General features: G+C 34.2%; 3 protein-coding genes across 4 annotated transcripts; 2 read left to right on the top strand and 1 right to left on the bottom strand.

Moving 5' to 3' along the window:
• Positions 1–30: 30 nt before the first annotated feature.
• On the top strand, positions 31–2,154 carry LOC116348640. Of its 2 annotated transcripts, XM_031779707.1 has the most exons (6): positions 31–350; positions 438–524; positions 585–755; positions 820–1,003; positions 1,080–1,808; positions 1,879–2,154. In XM_031779707.1, the coding sequence occupies exons 1-6, from the start codon at positions 200–202 to the stop codon at positions 2,093–2,095; spliced, it is 1,539 nt and encodes a 512-aa protein (XP_031635567.1). In that variant the 5' UTR covers positions 31–199; the 3' UTR covers positions 2,096–2,154. The 2 variants fall into 2 exon arrangements, with proteins under 2 accessions (XP_031635567.1, XP_031635559.1); XM_031779699.1 differs by having other exon boundaries at positions 438–755.
• A 16-nt stretch (positions 2,155–2,170) lies between these two features.
• LOC116348653 (sister chromatid cohesion protein DCC1) lies at positions 2,171–4,063 on the bottom strand. Its single transcript, XM_031779717.1, has 6 exons — positions 4,020–4,063; positions 3,756–3,949; positions 3,152–3,682; positions 2,799–3,082; positions 2,569–2,735; positions 2,171–2,501 (listed from the first exon to the last, which is right to left on the bottom strand). Exons 1-6 carry the CDS (start codon positions 4,061–4,063, stop codon positions 2,396–2,398), a joined length of 1,326 nt encoding a protein of 441 aa, XP_031635577.1. The 3' UTR covers positions 2,171–2,395.
• A 173-nt stretch (positions 4,064–4,236) lies between these two features.
• On the top strand, positions 4,237–5,020 carry LOC116344397 (39S ribosomal protein L41, mitochondrial). Its single transcript, XM_031772910.1, has one exon. The coding sequence runs from the start codon at positions 4,410–4,412 to the stop codon at positions 4,944–4,946; it is 537 nt and encodes a 178-aa protein (XP_031628770.1). The 5' UTR covers positions 4,237–4,409; the 3' UTR covers positions 4,947–5,020.
• The last annotated feature ends 10,541 nt before the right edge of the window (positions 5,021–15,561 follow it).

Raw genomic sequence — 15,561 nt, 5'->3', positions numbered from 1 at the left:
CGGTAAATTGTTGCGGTGCATTCATCAAGGTAGCAGTACAAAATGAGTTGTGCTGCACACTTATTATCGGTTGTGTTTTGTGCGTTGATTGACACATTGTTACTGTGACTCAACAAGTCGTACTGATTTATTTATCGTTTTGTTAAAGTTTGTTTGTCCATTTTTAAGTTAAATAAAGTTATACAAATACAGTCTGATAATGTACGAGGACAAAAGTTTTTCTGGAATTTATGCTCATGATTGTCCTGGCATTTCATTCGGTCAAAATTTTTCCAGCCGAAATTCGAACATCGATGAAATACATCCAACGAGCGAAAGTCCCACAATTGTTAACCATAAAGATCAAACAAGTTAGTTCAATTTACGTATTTTATTCAAGGGAATGTAACGTTTATAGATCAGCGTAATTTTCATTCAGATATTTTTTTTTGCTGTAGGCAAACTAATGGATACGCCTTCGTCGAGCAAAGAGTTGCCTGTGCATCAACATAAATGGCCAGAAAATGAAAATACCTACATGATTGGTGATATTAAAACGTGGACCAAATATCGACCAAAAACTGATGGTTCATTAAATTTTACAGAGCTCATTGAAAAGCATACCATCGTTGACAGAACTTATGTGCAAGTGAATTCTGATGCCGCTCCCAATGGTTTGACACGTCATAAATGTTTTTGTCCTGAAGATATATTTGTGGATTACAGTCCGAGAAAACAGATTCCATCCGCATCGACCACTTATACGGTTGGATTTGGTTCGTACCACACAGTCGGTTTGACAAATTGGCTTCTCTTTATTAAAAAACACCGTAATTTCAGGTGACTTGGCTGAAGCTACACTATATAAATGCATAGTATCAACACCTGAAGTAAAATCGAATGTCCAAAGAATCGAAATGGATCGTGTACAAAAAACGAAATCCACTGAAAACTATTATGCACAACATCGTGAATTCACATACAATGATGGTGAATTTCCAGTGAAATCAAATCGATCTGAACTGTAAGAATCGAAATCTGATCGATCGAAAAAAATCATTTAACCATTAATATTGATGAAAATTCATAATTCAAATCAGGAATTGGTCGTGTGTGCCGCTGGGCAAGGGTGTCACAAAGTCATTTCGTATCAAGAACATCAGCGACAAATGGATGGCCATTCAACTTGAAGCCATTGGAACATCGTTTGAAATAACATCACATGGAGGCAAAGGAAAATTAATTTTGCATGGCAATGAAATTCGACAAATCGACGTCACATTTTATCCATCTTATGTTGGTGCAAACGTTGGAAAAATAGTATTTAAACCAGCAAACAATTGGCCTGATGGAACAATGCGTTTTGTATATTTATTTGCATATGGTGGAACTGCAATGTTAAAACTTCGTGGTGTTGAACGCAATTTTGGCAATGCAGCCACCTGTTTACGACTTGAAGTGAATGAAACTACAAGTAGATTGACATCATTAACTGGATATTTTAGCATTTTTAATACATCGCCGGTGGATGGCGTGGTAATAATGTTTATCAAACCAAAAATGGGGAACAGTAGTTCGTTTACGCTGAACGAAAGCCAGATTTTCATTCAATCGAAAAAGCATATTATTAAACAAAGTAATGCATGTATTATACCAATTTTTTGCCAACTTCGCCATCAAGATTTGGAACAAATACAAATGGAATTCAGTGAAGACGAAGAAGATATTGTCATTGCTACAATTGGATTTTATTATGGTCCGGAACCAAATCGACAACGTATTATTAAAATTTTACAACAGAATCGAAACGATTCATCTTTGAACAAAATGTATGGCATATTGCATTAGTCCCATTACTTACTAATTCATTTCCATTCTTTTCCATGTGATAAACCCTAGGTATGACGTATTGAGACAAGGATTTCCACCAACAGACAACGATCAATTCGATGAGTTTCGTGATCGCATTGAAAATGCTCATGAATTGTACGCACAATTTTTGAAATCAGAAATCGAATTGGTAATCAAACGGTCTTGTTTACATGATGCGTTTAGTTCTACCGCATATATTACGTGCACGGATAAATCTCGTTTTGATGACACCAATAATCAATAAAATATTTCACATTCTCTTGTAATTCATTTTTAAGTGGTCAAAGAAATAAAACAATTAATTCTGCACAAAAACGACTTATTTTACGCTCTGATGCAACAGTTATATTTGAAGTGAACCAAAACAAAAATAAGTTTCCTGAACTTTTATTTCCATTTTTGGTAAAATTATTTGGACTCTAATAAGCGGGCAGCCAATTTTGGAAGGCGCGCCGCGGATCACCAGTTGGAAACCACCGATTTAATTTTTACTATTCGTATGCTCCTAATAAATATTCAATCTGTCATCTGTTGACTGACTTAATCAGACTCCATGCTTGGAAACGTAGATCCGTTGTCCTTTTTCTGTGATAGCGCGTGCGTGCTTGGCCAAAATCGATGTTATCGATAATTGTGGATTGGCGAAAAATCTACAAAAAGCCACATACTATAATTAGAAATATCATTATATATCAACCGTGGTAACAAAATGCTTACTCGATATACGGTTCAATCTCGTCCAGTGTCCACCGTTCTCGTGTCTTAAACAAAACTCTCAAGCGATCAATTAAACTGGTGGTCAGATTTTGTTCAATCAATGTTCGTACACATGGAACATTTGCTACTGAACGATCAACGATGCCGATTCCTCGTAAATATTTCTCCTATAAAGATGTGAAAAATTCGTATTTCATTTTGTATCACAGTGACAATTAGACGGGTATTACCTGCACTTGAAAACCGTCCGGCAAAGCATTTTGCCATGTATCCATAAAATCGTTGTAATGAAATTTTGTACCTTGTTGCAGTACATTTTGTGCAATTGTTCGACAGACCATTTCTTCCCGATACGTGTACAAGCATCGAGAGCTTGACGATTGTTGTGAAGGGAATGTGTACATATCAAACATAGCTTGCAACATTGGCGCCGGTGCAATCGTTTCCGAAATAGCGCTGAGTGTTTCATCGCGATCGATTCCATCAATAGGCCAAGAATTCTCAGTGATAATACCTGGAAAAGAATCGAAAAAAATGGAAAAATAAGCAAAAGAATGAATAGCAAGAGCGAAAGTAATAATACCCAAAAGCAATGACAGCAAGCGATATTCATATTCAATGTCAAATACACGCATACGACCCTCAAATTCAAAGGCCCGAAACTTTTTAAGGCCATTTTCAAATTCGCGACGACTGCATTGTGTTGTATTAAGCAATTGATTAAATGTAAATAGCAACGAACGATCGATGCAATATTCATTTTCCGGTCCCGAATATCTAGTCAGCTGTAATAGTTCTCCCAATTTTCGAAATTTCGGCTTAACTTCACGGCATTCAAAATATTCGTGAAAAACCTTCTTGACGATACGTCGCTCTTGTTGACGCTCAGCGGTTGGATCAAATAATTCATCATCATCGATGCTGCCAGTTGATTCATTTTGATTTCGTTCCATTGATGAATTTGCACGGTTTTTTGGACTTTTCAATGGTGATTTTGATGTCGACTGTGCCAATTTTAATTCAGGGATCAATAGTAGACTATTTGAAATGCCGGCTTCTTTCACCTCAAACGTTTGATCATTTGTGCATAATACTACCTTTTCATTCAGGCCGCCTAAAAGATTTTCAAATATAAACATGACACAATTTCATAGCATTCGACAGAGGATACTTGTTACGATCATTACCTTTAAACGAAAGTGTTTGACCTTCTTCGATGGCCGATAACAATGAACCATTCAATTCAAGCAGTTTCAAATCGGGATTACTTTCCACATCGCCATAGTATAAAACCTGTGTGACATCGGTTAGTTGCTTTTCATTCAGTTTGGCCAGTTTTATCATCGACTTGATGTCATCTGATGTACGACTATACTGTGATCTGAAATATACGAAAGAATCATTATTAGATGCTCTCGCCATTTAAGAGAAATTAAAAAAAAAAAACTAACAATGGCACATTTTCATCGTTATTAAAACTCTCATCCACTTCCATGTTTTTTTTTTTTTTGTATATAAATTTAAGCACCAACAAAAATAAAAAACTACTTTTTTTTCTGTCATAAGAATAATTTGGCGCTCGATGCTGTAATACCGATTTGAAAGAGAAAAAACACACACAAACACGATATGTGTTGCTGATAATAATGCTTTGACATATGTTTATGAAGAGATGACAGTATCGCTCTTCTAATGGTTAACATAACCAAAAAAAATGTATTCAAACTAAAAAAAGATTTTATATTTTCAATCATTTCCTCTTGGATTTATATTAATTGTTTTCAATTTTGTGTGCGATACCCAGAGCACGAACATTTCAAGTTTTAATCAAAAAATCGACAATGAATGTAGCATTGAAAACTCCGCTGTATTTGGCGAGACGGTGTGTGTCCACCTCTTCGGTACTTGCCAGCAAAAAGAATTTTCGGAAATTCTATATTCCTCCAGAAGTTCGTGGTACAAGAATGTTTCGTGAACAACAAAAAACAGACAAACGTCATCCACAAATACCACTCGAAACATACGGTGCTCGCGAAACAACAATCATAGACGAAAATGGAAATGAAGTTGAAGTAGCCGAAAAGATTCCCGAATTAGTTGTGCCCGATTTAAAAGAATTTGAATTAAAACCATATGTTTCATATCGTGCCGCGGAATTTCAACAGTCCGAATTTACAGCTGAAGATTTATTCAACGCTGTCTACTCAAATAAAATCGTGGATGACTGGAATAAGAAACAATTAAACCCAGATGGAACACCAGTGACACCATCAGAGGACGAGCTGTTGGAACCCGAAGAAGCCTATTTACGGGCGAGAAAAACTGGTTCAGACATATTCGGTGAAGAACCCCTTTGGAAAAAAAGAAGTACATCTTAAAAATAATTCATTTTAATAATTTCATGTATCAAGAACCTAGCTACAAATAAACATTAACAAATGATAAAAGCACATTCATCGGGATTTTCCTATTTGATAGCAAATTTTATTGAGTAAACTCAATAATTGAATTGTCAAATAATTCATAAATAATCCCTTTATCTACATTTGGCTACAAAAAAAAAATGAAAAATAAAATTAAAAAAATATATTTCATACAAAATACAAAGAGAGACATCTATTGAGTCCGGGGTTAAGTTTGAACGAGCTTTAAGAGTTTTGGAGATTTTTTAACAGTTTGATAAAAATGTCTACAAAAAGTAATCTGAAAAAAATGATGATAATAATGATACTGATACACCATACAGAGTTCCTTAGCCGGAGGTGGCTTATTTAAATAAATACATATTTGTTTACAATTGTTTATAAATCAACAATAACCATAGTAGTCAATTTGATCTACAAGTCGTCTGTTTGTTTTAACATATTTTTCAATGCTCAATTTTACTGTATGGAAAATATTCACATTTAGATTAAAAAATCGGATGTCTTTCAGATGATCATTTCATTGTTTGAAGTCTGAATTTATTCGATTTTTTTTTTCAAAAAAAGCAATTCATTTCATATAAGTTCCGCAAGTGATGAATGATGCGTCTGTTTTGGAAAAAATGTTAACCAAAATAATGATACAATTTGTCATTTTAAGCAGGATATTGTGAATATCATTACAATGAATGCAACGCTGTAAGTAATACGAAATGAGAAACGAACTTTCATTCCACTTACTACCTAGAGTCTTGAACACCATGCCATGGTTTCGTACCGAGATATTGTTCGTGCGCATATTTGCGATATTGAATGTGGTTCTCAAATTTCGGGTCATGTGCATGTTATCCATGTAAAAAGTGGCAAAATACGATGTCCAGCACAGATTTTGATTGATATCGAAATTAAACGATTTTTCAACGCTCATTTATTTTGTTTCGTGATCGGCGGTCATTGGCAGATGAATTCATTTGATATGGTAATTTCCATATTTTCTTTTTTTGTTATTGGGTGGGTAATTGTTTGTGTTGGACATGGACACTGAAATTGATCCATATTAATTGCATATCAATAAACGCAGTCGGAATAAAGTATGCTAATTAAATTAATTGCGCGTAATTTAACTCACACAGCACACTGCGCATACAATGGTAGCTTCGAGGTGGATGAATTGAATTTTGTTAATTATTTTCACACTGTTTTTAATCAAACAGTTCGATAAATTCGACAGCGCAATCAGGTGATCGTTTGGTGATTTACAATTCTAAAGTTTTTTTCATCTTCAAAATTGATTTCAAGCATACCCGACTAATGATGAGATCAATTACACAAAGATTCTTCTCATTGCTAAAACTCACACGATGCGTTAAATATGCATTAAAATCCGTGAAATGTGGAAAAGATAACTTCAAAAATGAAATCTATGAATAATGAAACCTGAATTCAACGGATTTCATGTGAGTAGCAGAGCACTGTATTAAAACGAAAATTTGGTGCAAATTAAAAAGCAATTTTGCAAAAGACAAAGATCGAAAGCGCATAAGAACGTTAAAACATATCTAAATGGATGGCGGCGTGCTATGATATTTAAATTCCAACCTGACCTCTAATAACTGTTGTTGTTTTAAAGTAAACGATTTGATTGCCGCAAACATGTTCACATCAATTTGTTATCAGTATGTCGTTCTCGCTTCGTTTGTGTATCTGATTAGCTTAATGTGCCAATTTATCGGGTTATGCATTGCATGTATGTACCAAAGTGTGGTCAAACATTCTCTGAGTGTAAATTCAAATTGTTGATTGCATTTTCGGGAATTTTCAATTAAGAATAATTTAAATATACAAAACATTGCTTTTGTTGTTGTTGTTATTGCGATGTCTTCAGGACTGATGTTATTATCGTTTACTTATGACTTTTTTTTTCTTCTCTTTTTCACACACACAAACATCAACAAGAGTCACACAACTTATAAGTACCGAGAAAAGAAAAAAAATGTGCTAAAAAAATTAAATACGTTTTAAATTATCTGCTTATTTTGGTCAATTTTCTCGCTCGCCCGATAGCATTTATCGATACGGCACTGATTGATGTGTATTTTTCGTGCGGCCGCAAATTGAATTTTAATACATATAAAGTTGATTCTAATTTAATTCGACGCTCGTCTCGGCACCACCAATTATTGGCACATCGTAAGAAATGCGCGTGGTTAAAACGAGAGAGCGAGAAAAAAAAAACACAATCATGTTTACTTCTGACTTTTTACTGGTAAGTAAAACAATGTATATAATATTGATTTGATTTCTTCAAAAGTCGTGATGCTTCAATGGAACCAGACCGTAATCAGCCAGACTAATCAAAATATTATTCATTGAGAATATATAATAAAAAAATTGTCATCTGTACCATCTGAATTGAAACAATCCAAACAGCAGAGAAATCGATTTAACTCCCGTTGAGGTGTCATAAATTTCCTGATGTGGTGTTCTCTCTTTCTACTTCAATTTATTTGTTTTCCTTTCCCTGCATCTTTGCATCGTTCCTCTTCCTGATTCGATCGTTTTACCTGCAACTTCTGGCCAACTGCAACAAGCACCATTCCCGATGTGATACGTATTACTGATAATTACTTTCAACGATTTTCTTTTCTTTTTTTCGATTTCAGCTTGAATTCATAAATCTGAAGGAACTTGTATGTGTGAGTATTGTTCACCAACTACAAAACCAACTGATGTATTTTTGATCAAGTCTAGATAACGTACAAACAATAAAAAGACGAAAACAAAAATTTCCAAAAAAATGCAATTCTTTTGGTAACATAATTTTTTTTATATGGGAGTTATTCATTGATTTACGTAAATCTCGATGAAATTAAATTGTTGTGAGTTTATGATGCTCGCTACTATTGTCACTGCATATAAAATGCGACTATATGTTTTTCATTGCTTGCTCAAGACATAAATGTTTTGCTCTAATTGAACAGAATCATAAAAAAAATGTTGTTATTAGTGGTGGTGTTGCTGCTTTTGTTGTTTTTTAACGTGTTTTTTGTTGCCATTTTTTTTCTTCTTCTTCCACATTCTCGTTGAAATTGATAATAATGGACAAACAATAGGTATACCTAAATAATTCACAGCTGGTGACCTCGGAGATTTCAGTGTGGAAAGAAGAGTTGAAAATAAAATGGAATGTGTAAAAAATATGATACAAAATATCACATCGAATTTTTCTCCAAAACGTGGCATTGCATCGAACGCATCCAATTTTTCTAAAGCGTTCATTTTCTTGTTATTTTAGAGTTTTTTTCGAATGCGTACACGATCTTCAATGAGCCATACATCTAAACAAAAGAATGTACAGTACACGCGATATCATTTGGACGAAAATTACATAAGACTTTGTTTTGTTATCTGTAAATGCTCGCGGATCATAGGCATCATGAAAAATTGTTCCTATTCTCACACTCACGTTCCCGTTTTTGCTGTTTAACAAAAATGAAATTGTTGACCGAGTGATTCAAAAGACGTGAATAGAACGTATACTTGATTTTAAATATGAATATATGAATATGAACGCTTTTGTTTGTGAATTTATATTTGTGTTGTGATTGTTTTTTTTTTTGCTTTTCTGTTTTCATTTTGGTTAAAAAATTTGTGTTTCGTTTTTCTCTTGTTTATTCTCTCTTCATTGGTGTTCTATCAAAGATCTCTGCTGGGTGACTGCCGGTGCAATATGCACTTCAGATCCCATTGTGTATTTTTGATTTTTTTTTTACTTCTTCTTCTTCTCTTGCTGTTGTTCATGAACGTGTGTGTTGCAATCAAATGCAAATTGTTTCCATGTGTTTTCCACTCTGCCGCTCTCTTTACCGTCACGGCGGTTTCTCTATCTTTTAGGCTTTGCAACCAATTCTGTTCTGCTTCTTAATTATATGGTTAAAAAAATCTGTGTTTTTTTTTTGTATCCATATGCATATCTCGTGTCACGCACAAGTACTTATTTTAGCCGAGTCTTCTGCTTTGAAGCTTATTTAGCAATACTGTTCACCTTGTACATATTCTCAGGGGAGTTTTTTTTTCTTATTCTTTACATTTTTTTATCACAATAATACAGTTCTTTTTTTCTCTCGCATTAAATTGCCATTTTTCGTCCACTGTTTTGTACAAATTATGGTGGTGATATTGTGTTTGTCGCAAAGTGCATGGTACTGAATGACGCTGAACAGTAAAAAAATGCACATAACACCTTTTCAAGTTTAATGTTTATTGTTACACCTTAGGTATGGTTTTGACAATGAGATCATTTTGCTTGAAAGTGAAAACATTTCAATTTGTTCAGTTTTTGTTCCACCTCTTAACGTTCTCAATGATATCAATCATCATCATCGTTATGCTGGCAAATCAGTGATCATCCAATCGCACTTGCTTTTTAAATCGACGAGATTTGTTGTACTTTGCACCGAATTTCCGGTTGATATAAACAATATATCTGAATATTGCATGCAGACCTCGCCTCAAGCTAACTGTTCAGCTGCTACCACTGATACCTGCTGTTCACTTTCTACAGTGAAAATAATATTTATATGTCATCATGATTAATGTAATTATCATTGTAAAAATTCATATTTACACATTATTATTCATCTCAATTTCAACGTTTTTTTTTATCTATCGCGGCTGGTCACAGATGATTTCAACGAATGGCAATTTCTGTCGTTTGTCGACATCTCTATTTAGATCGCACCGTATCACAATAGTCGAAAATGTGTATCCACCAGATGCTAGTGAATAACAGCTATCAATAGCTGCAACTGATCAGTTTGCTTAAGGCATTTTGTGATCATAATTTTCCGATTCTATTTGATTCCACCTCATTCAACTCCAACAAAATGTTTGTATTCAACGGTGGCTAATTGGTGTTTCTGGTCAACGTTCTTAGTTCGGAGGCTCTTTATGATTTGCGTAAGATTTTCCAACCAATTGTTTTCATTCGTCACAATACAAATCGCGCACACAAAAATACAATAGCAATTAATTCTTGTGCTATGGAATATGGATAACCGAAGCTAATTATGATTTAGGTACGCAATGAGAATGCACATATGTACTGAGATTGCGAAACAATGTGAGTGTACACAATATACAAACCCACAACAATGGGCGAATCTCAGTACTATGGCACATTCAATCAGTCAACGGTAGTTATGCACATGCACTCTCAATGATAAATACGGCTAAAATATTCACCTTTATGTTCGTTCACATCATAAATACACACCAAGCAATGATTCTCCCATAATACATCAATGTTGCATGGAACACGGGCCTATTGTTTTATATATTTTGCCTTCAGAATTCGCAGATTATTTGCACTAAAACAAAGAACAAATTCGTTGGTATTGAATGGAAGTTCACAATTTTTGCAGCGAGATAAGGTCAATGTTCGTTATGGCAACAAAGAAATTCCAACACTGAAATCGAAAGTATAGTTCATTTTGTGGATATATGAATTTACTAGGTACCACTGGACTGGGTACTGGATTTTTGATAAATAAATTTTATTTGAAAAGAATTGATTTTTTTCCGACAGATCGAAATAGAAATAGATTAATAGAGATGATGAAATTTTAATCGACGTTGAATTATCACGAAATTCTTCGAAATTGCGTCATTCGTTGTTTGTTTAGTCGAATTAAAAGGCATCATTCAGCCAGTCTATGCCATATTTTCAATATACAAATTTATTAAATTGTGAATTTAAATGAAAGTTTTACTGCTATACTGGTAAATGCATTGCGCTTTTGACGTAATTGCTAAGTCGTTGTCACCTGAATGGTATCGGAAGAATTGCGCTTCGCCCGCGCAAAACGTGATGTGCATTTGATTGGAATAATTTTCGATGTGTCAATCGACGATATTCCACCTCATCAAAACAATGTTGAAAGCGTACACAATAATAAACGCCAAGCCATTGCTTTCAAACAGTTTTTGCTTCAATATCGGTTGAAGCTGCTTTTTGCTCAAGTTATCATCAGGTATTGCGTTCGTTTTTCTATCGAATTTCAAAATGATGAGATATATATGAAATTGTTCGTCATTTATTGGCATCATTCTTCATTGCGTCTCGGGTAGAATCTAGGACAACAAATTAACTGAAAGTGAATTGCAATCACTTTTAAACGTGCACATTCCCATGATTAAAATTTCAATTTCATAATATTTACTTATAAACAACCAAATAGATTGAATAAACCAAAATGCAAACGTTGTAAATAAGGCACGATGCATCGACACGGTGAATGCAAACATTTGCAAAATGCAAATTATTCGCTCAATATAATTCAATCTTAATTGTCAGCTATTGGCATTTGAATTGATAACAGTTGCCAATTATATGTAATATTTAATAGACTTCAGCAAAGTTCAGTTGGAAAAATCTTTGAAAATAATGTTTCAACGTGGTTTTATGCCCAAATCTTCAGAATAAGACATGAAAAATGAATTTTATGAGAGGTTGGGACTGCAACTCATCATAATTATGCTGAAAGATCCATTGCGGGTAACGTTGTCACAGTTAAACCCCTTCATTGAACCTATAAATGCATATCAAATATTTTCATCTGGTGATATTGTTGGACTTGAGTTAAAGATGACAGCGGACCTAATTTTTTTTAACGTCCATGTACATCTGCTGAATTTAACTCGAATGTTAGCAACTTAATTTGGAGAAAAATACTGAAAAACAAAGTCTTTTCTTTTAAATGATGATGAAGACGATATCGTCATCAAGTAAGTCATCAAAATTTGAAACCGCTATAAAGAACGGTTAAGATGCCATCCAAAATAAGCCGAAAAAATATGTTCCCCAACTGAATGCAACCGATTTAAAAAGTGCACGGCTTTTATTTGATTAAGCTAATTGAGAAAATGCGAAATGAGCAATGGGTTTTTCGTTTAACAATGGGCTTAACTGCTACTGTATCAGTTTGTAGAATGGTGAAAAATTCAATCGTCGAAATCTCCGACCGTTTCCTTTTGTGCATTTGCTGCAAGCAAAATGTAATAAATCCAAAAGAGAAATTTTTTCCGGGTTGCGCATGAATTTATTTTCATTTGTTCCACGTCGGATAATAATGTCGTGAATTACATTGATTCTCTTTTATTCGATTTTTACCATGCGCGCGCTCGACCATTGTGCGTGCTGAAAACCATGAAAAGTAGTGTGTCCTCATGATAAATTGGGCATTAATTTCATCGCTTTATCAACAAAACAAAATGCAATCGGGAACATTAGCATTTGGATAGAGAGAAAAACATGCCAAATGTCTACCACATACTAGTTTTGTGCATTGTTTCGCTTTCATTTCTTCTGATTTCACGCGATGAAATCTTATTAGAGCTATCGTATGTGATAATATCGGAAATTTATTCATTCAAAAATAATTTATATTGGAAAATAAGTTGTCAATTTAAATCATGAGTTGTGCGTGTAATTAAGCGGGAATTATCGCATGACATTTCTCATAGAGCAATTTACACTATAGCATAACGTTTATAATTAAGGCATATGTCTTCAAAATTTTCTTCAAGAAAAAACGTTTGGTTGTTTTTGCGTGGAAAAAGTCGCCGAGCTACGGTATCAATCAAGAAAATCAAAATCAAAAAGAATGTTAGATCTATTGAATTACAAAGTACACGATGTGATTTTGACAGTGAGGGAAAACGGGGTAACCAATTTGGAAAATGCCATAGCCAGTTATATAGTAATCGATCGTGAATTCGTTGGTTATTCCTTTTCTATCTGTCTTTCTCTCTCTCTGGCTCTGTCTGTCTCTAATCGAGTAATTCAATGTTCAAGCAAGAATTCATACATCACGGCTGAGACAAAATGATAATCGAAATCGACTTCGAGAATTATTACACATTGCTACATTTACTGATGTGGAAAATTCTTTAAATTTGAAATAAAGTGTGCTGGATGGAATAAAATACGAAACTGCTTTTGTATTTATAGCGCTGTGATCCACCCTATTGCGTGCGATTGTTTCCATTTTATACGTTCATCTGAAGCTCAATCGGTCGTCTCATGTGTATGCTTTAAAAAAAACACACACACAACATCGTATACATGGTGTATCGAATAATTTGATGTTTGGATGCAAGCATTTACACTATGTGAATCATTGGCAAAGTACAGGGAGAAAGAGATAAGAAATCGATTTTGTTCGAAATTGAAAACCAAAGGAGTAAATGAATGCTGGCGCGGTGAAGAGATACAAATTAAATCTCCACGATAAATCTGTTGACTTTTATGAAACATAAAAACGATTCATGTGGCTTATATTGAAACCAAAATCATAACATTATGATATAATGATACCACCCAAAAAATACGGCACGAAGCACATCAATGGTATTGTACGGTGTGTTTGTGCAGCGTGGCGCACACAATTTAGTGACTTTCAACTCGATGAAAATTACAAAGTCGAACGACTTAAAACGTTGTGTGCTGTAATAATATCTTAATTGAAATCACTTGATATTGCCCCACATTTAATTCCGTTTGCTTTTTATTTCATACCGTTTGCAAGCAATTTTTCATCGGGCCATGGAACAACTTAATTTAACGCAAATTCAATCTAGAATAGACGCACAATTTCATGCATGCGATCCATTTTAACAACAGCCTATCTCAGGATCTAATTTTCATTATTAATTTTCGGGCACGGCCTCTATTCTTTATCAAAATCATTCGAACAAAAAAAAAATTGTTTTGTAACGTATGTACACAACATGTATATGTACACTGTCTTGGCGGTCCGCCGGTGCTCAGAATGTACAAATTGTTTGGAACATTTTGATATATTTGATAAGCTCCGGGTTTTTTTTATTGTTGCCATTTTGGCTTTTTCAACGAACATTATGCTCATGCTCGATCATTCTCATGGGAACAGATCTCAATGCATGACGAATTTCAAGGAGTATAAAAATGCATTTGTACCATGTTTCTCTTTCTCTCTCTGTCTCATTTTATTTCTTTAATTTAAAATTAATACTCGCAGTTTTGCAGTTCAAAGACAATTAATTTCCTAAATCCAACGAATGTTCTGAGCGTATGCCATTCTTTTAGGTTAATACTAGAATTCGTATTATTTTTCTTTTCTTTTGCTTGCATTAATAGCTATGATCTTGTGAGTCAATGCGGGAACCATAAAGTCAGACCGCTGCGATATTGTACGCGAATGTTTCGAATGCTCTTTATTTATTTATTTCTCTCTCTCTTTCTCTCTCTCTGTGTTTTTTCCTATTTGTTTATTTTCATAATTGTATACTGCAATAATTACTTACAAGTGTTAGCTGTAATCGAATTTAATGATCGAAACCGATACCGATACCGGACTCGATATAAAAATAAAAACAACCACATCGCTCTGGCACACGGCACAAATCGAAACAAAAGACAAACATTGCACAAGAAACAGAGAGAGAGAGAGAGAGAGAGAGAGAGAGAGAGAGAGAGAGCGGGAGAGAAAGAAAAAAAGTAATAACTGAACAATTTACGATCGATTTGAAACTGATCGCTACATATGACTGGCTATTGCATTTTATATGAGATTATAATAAAATTCCCCATGAGATTTCTAACTCGATTTGTTCGTATGAAAGAACGTTATGGAACACTCTATCAGTGACCCAAGTCGGCACTCTTGATTAATATTATGTACCATGTGAATATTTGTAGTGTGTGCAGTATGCAGAAGAAGAAGTGCGCGCGCACACTATACAAAAAATAAAGCAAATGAAAAGGGAGAGAGAGAGAGAGAGAGAGAGAGAGAGAGAGAGAGAGAGAGAGGAAAAAAATGAAAGGAAGAAAGAAAAAGCGACTTTGTTTAGATCTGAAATATCATCTAATGGATTGTGAACGTATATGGGATCCAAACTAAATCGAAATTGAGCAAATTGAGACGATGAGAGCCACCCACGTTGCAGTGCCATCTATATGAGTGAAATTATAATTGCAAATCATTGAACCAAAAACCACACTCAACATTTTCGACAGCTTGTCGGCTTTAACGATTTGCCGAATTGATAATGACGAACGAAAGAGAATAACCTCTTATTACAATATTAAGGAGTTTCCGATATTCTTCAATCAACGTTCACAGATTATTATTGGTTATGAAGAATTCTCATCTGTTACCATTCCCGGTTCGTTTGTAAATCGATGAAAAAACCTATTGTTCAACGAGGAAAAAACTGCGTAGTATAATTAGAATACGTTTGGTTTCTGATTTAAAAAAAAAGATGTCTTCATCATATTTTCAATCAAATTGATTTACATTTGTTTCATTTTTGAACAAAAGTCTGTAAAAAAAACTCATATGAACGATATGAGTAATAGCAGCACACACGAAGTGAGTAACCGGGGTACGATTGAATTACTTTAAATGCGGAACGCATATCAAAGCTATTGCAAACATCGACGGTTAGACATTCCACTTTCATCCTTTTTGTTCTATATGAATTTAAATGGCTTTATTTATTCAGCTCGAGTTCAATCACATTGTTCAAT

Source organism: Contarinia nasturtii, unplaced genomic scaffold (assembly GCF_009176525.2).
Source record: "Contarinia nasturtii isolate CC-2019 unplaced genomic scaffold, AAFC_CNas_1.1 Cnas_scaffold_129, whole genome shotgun sequence".
In the NCBI taxonomy this organism is placed as follows: domain Eukaryota; kingdom Metazoa; phylum Arthropoda; class Insecta; order Diptera; family Cecidomyiidae; genus Contarinia; species Contarinia nasturtii.
The sequence above is the reverse complement of the archived record's forward strand: the minus strand, read 5'-3'. Positions and strand labels throughout refer to the sequence as shown.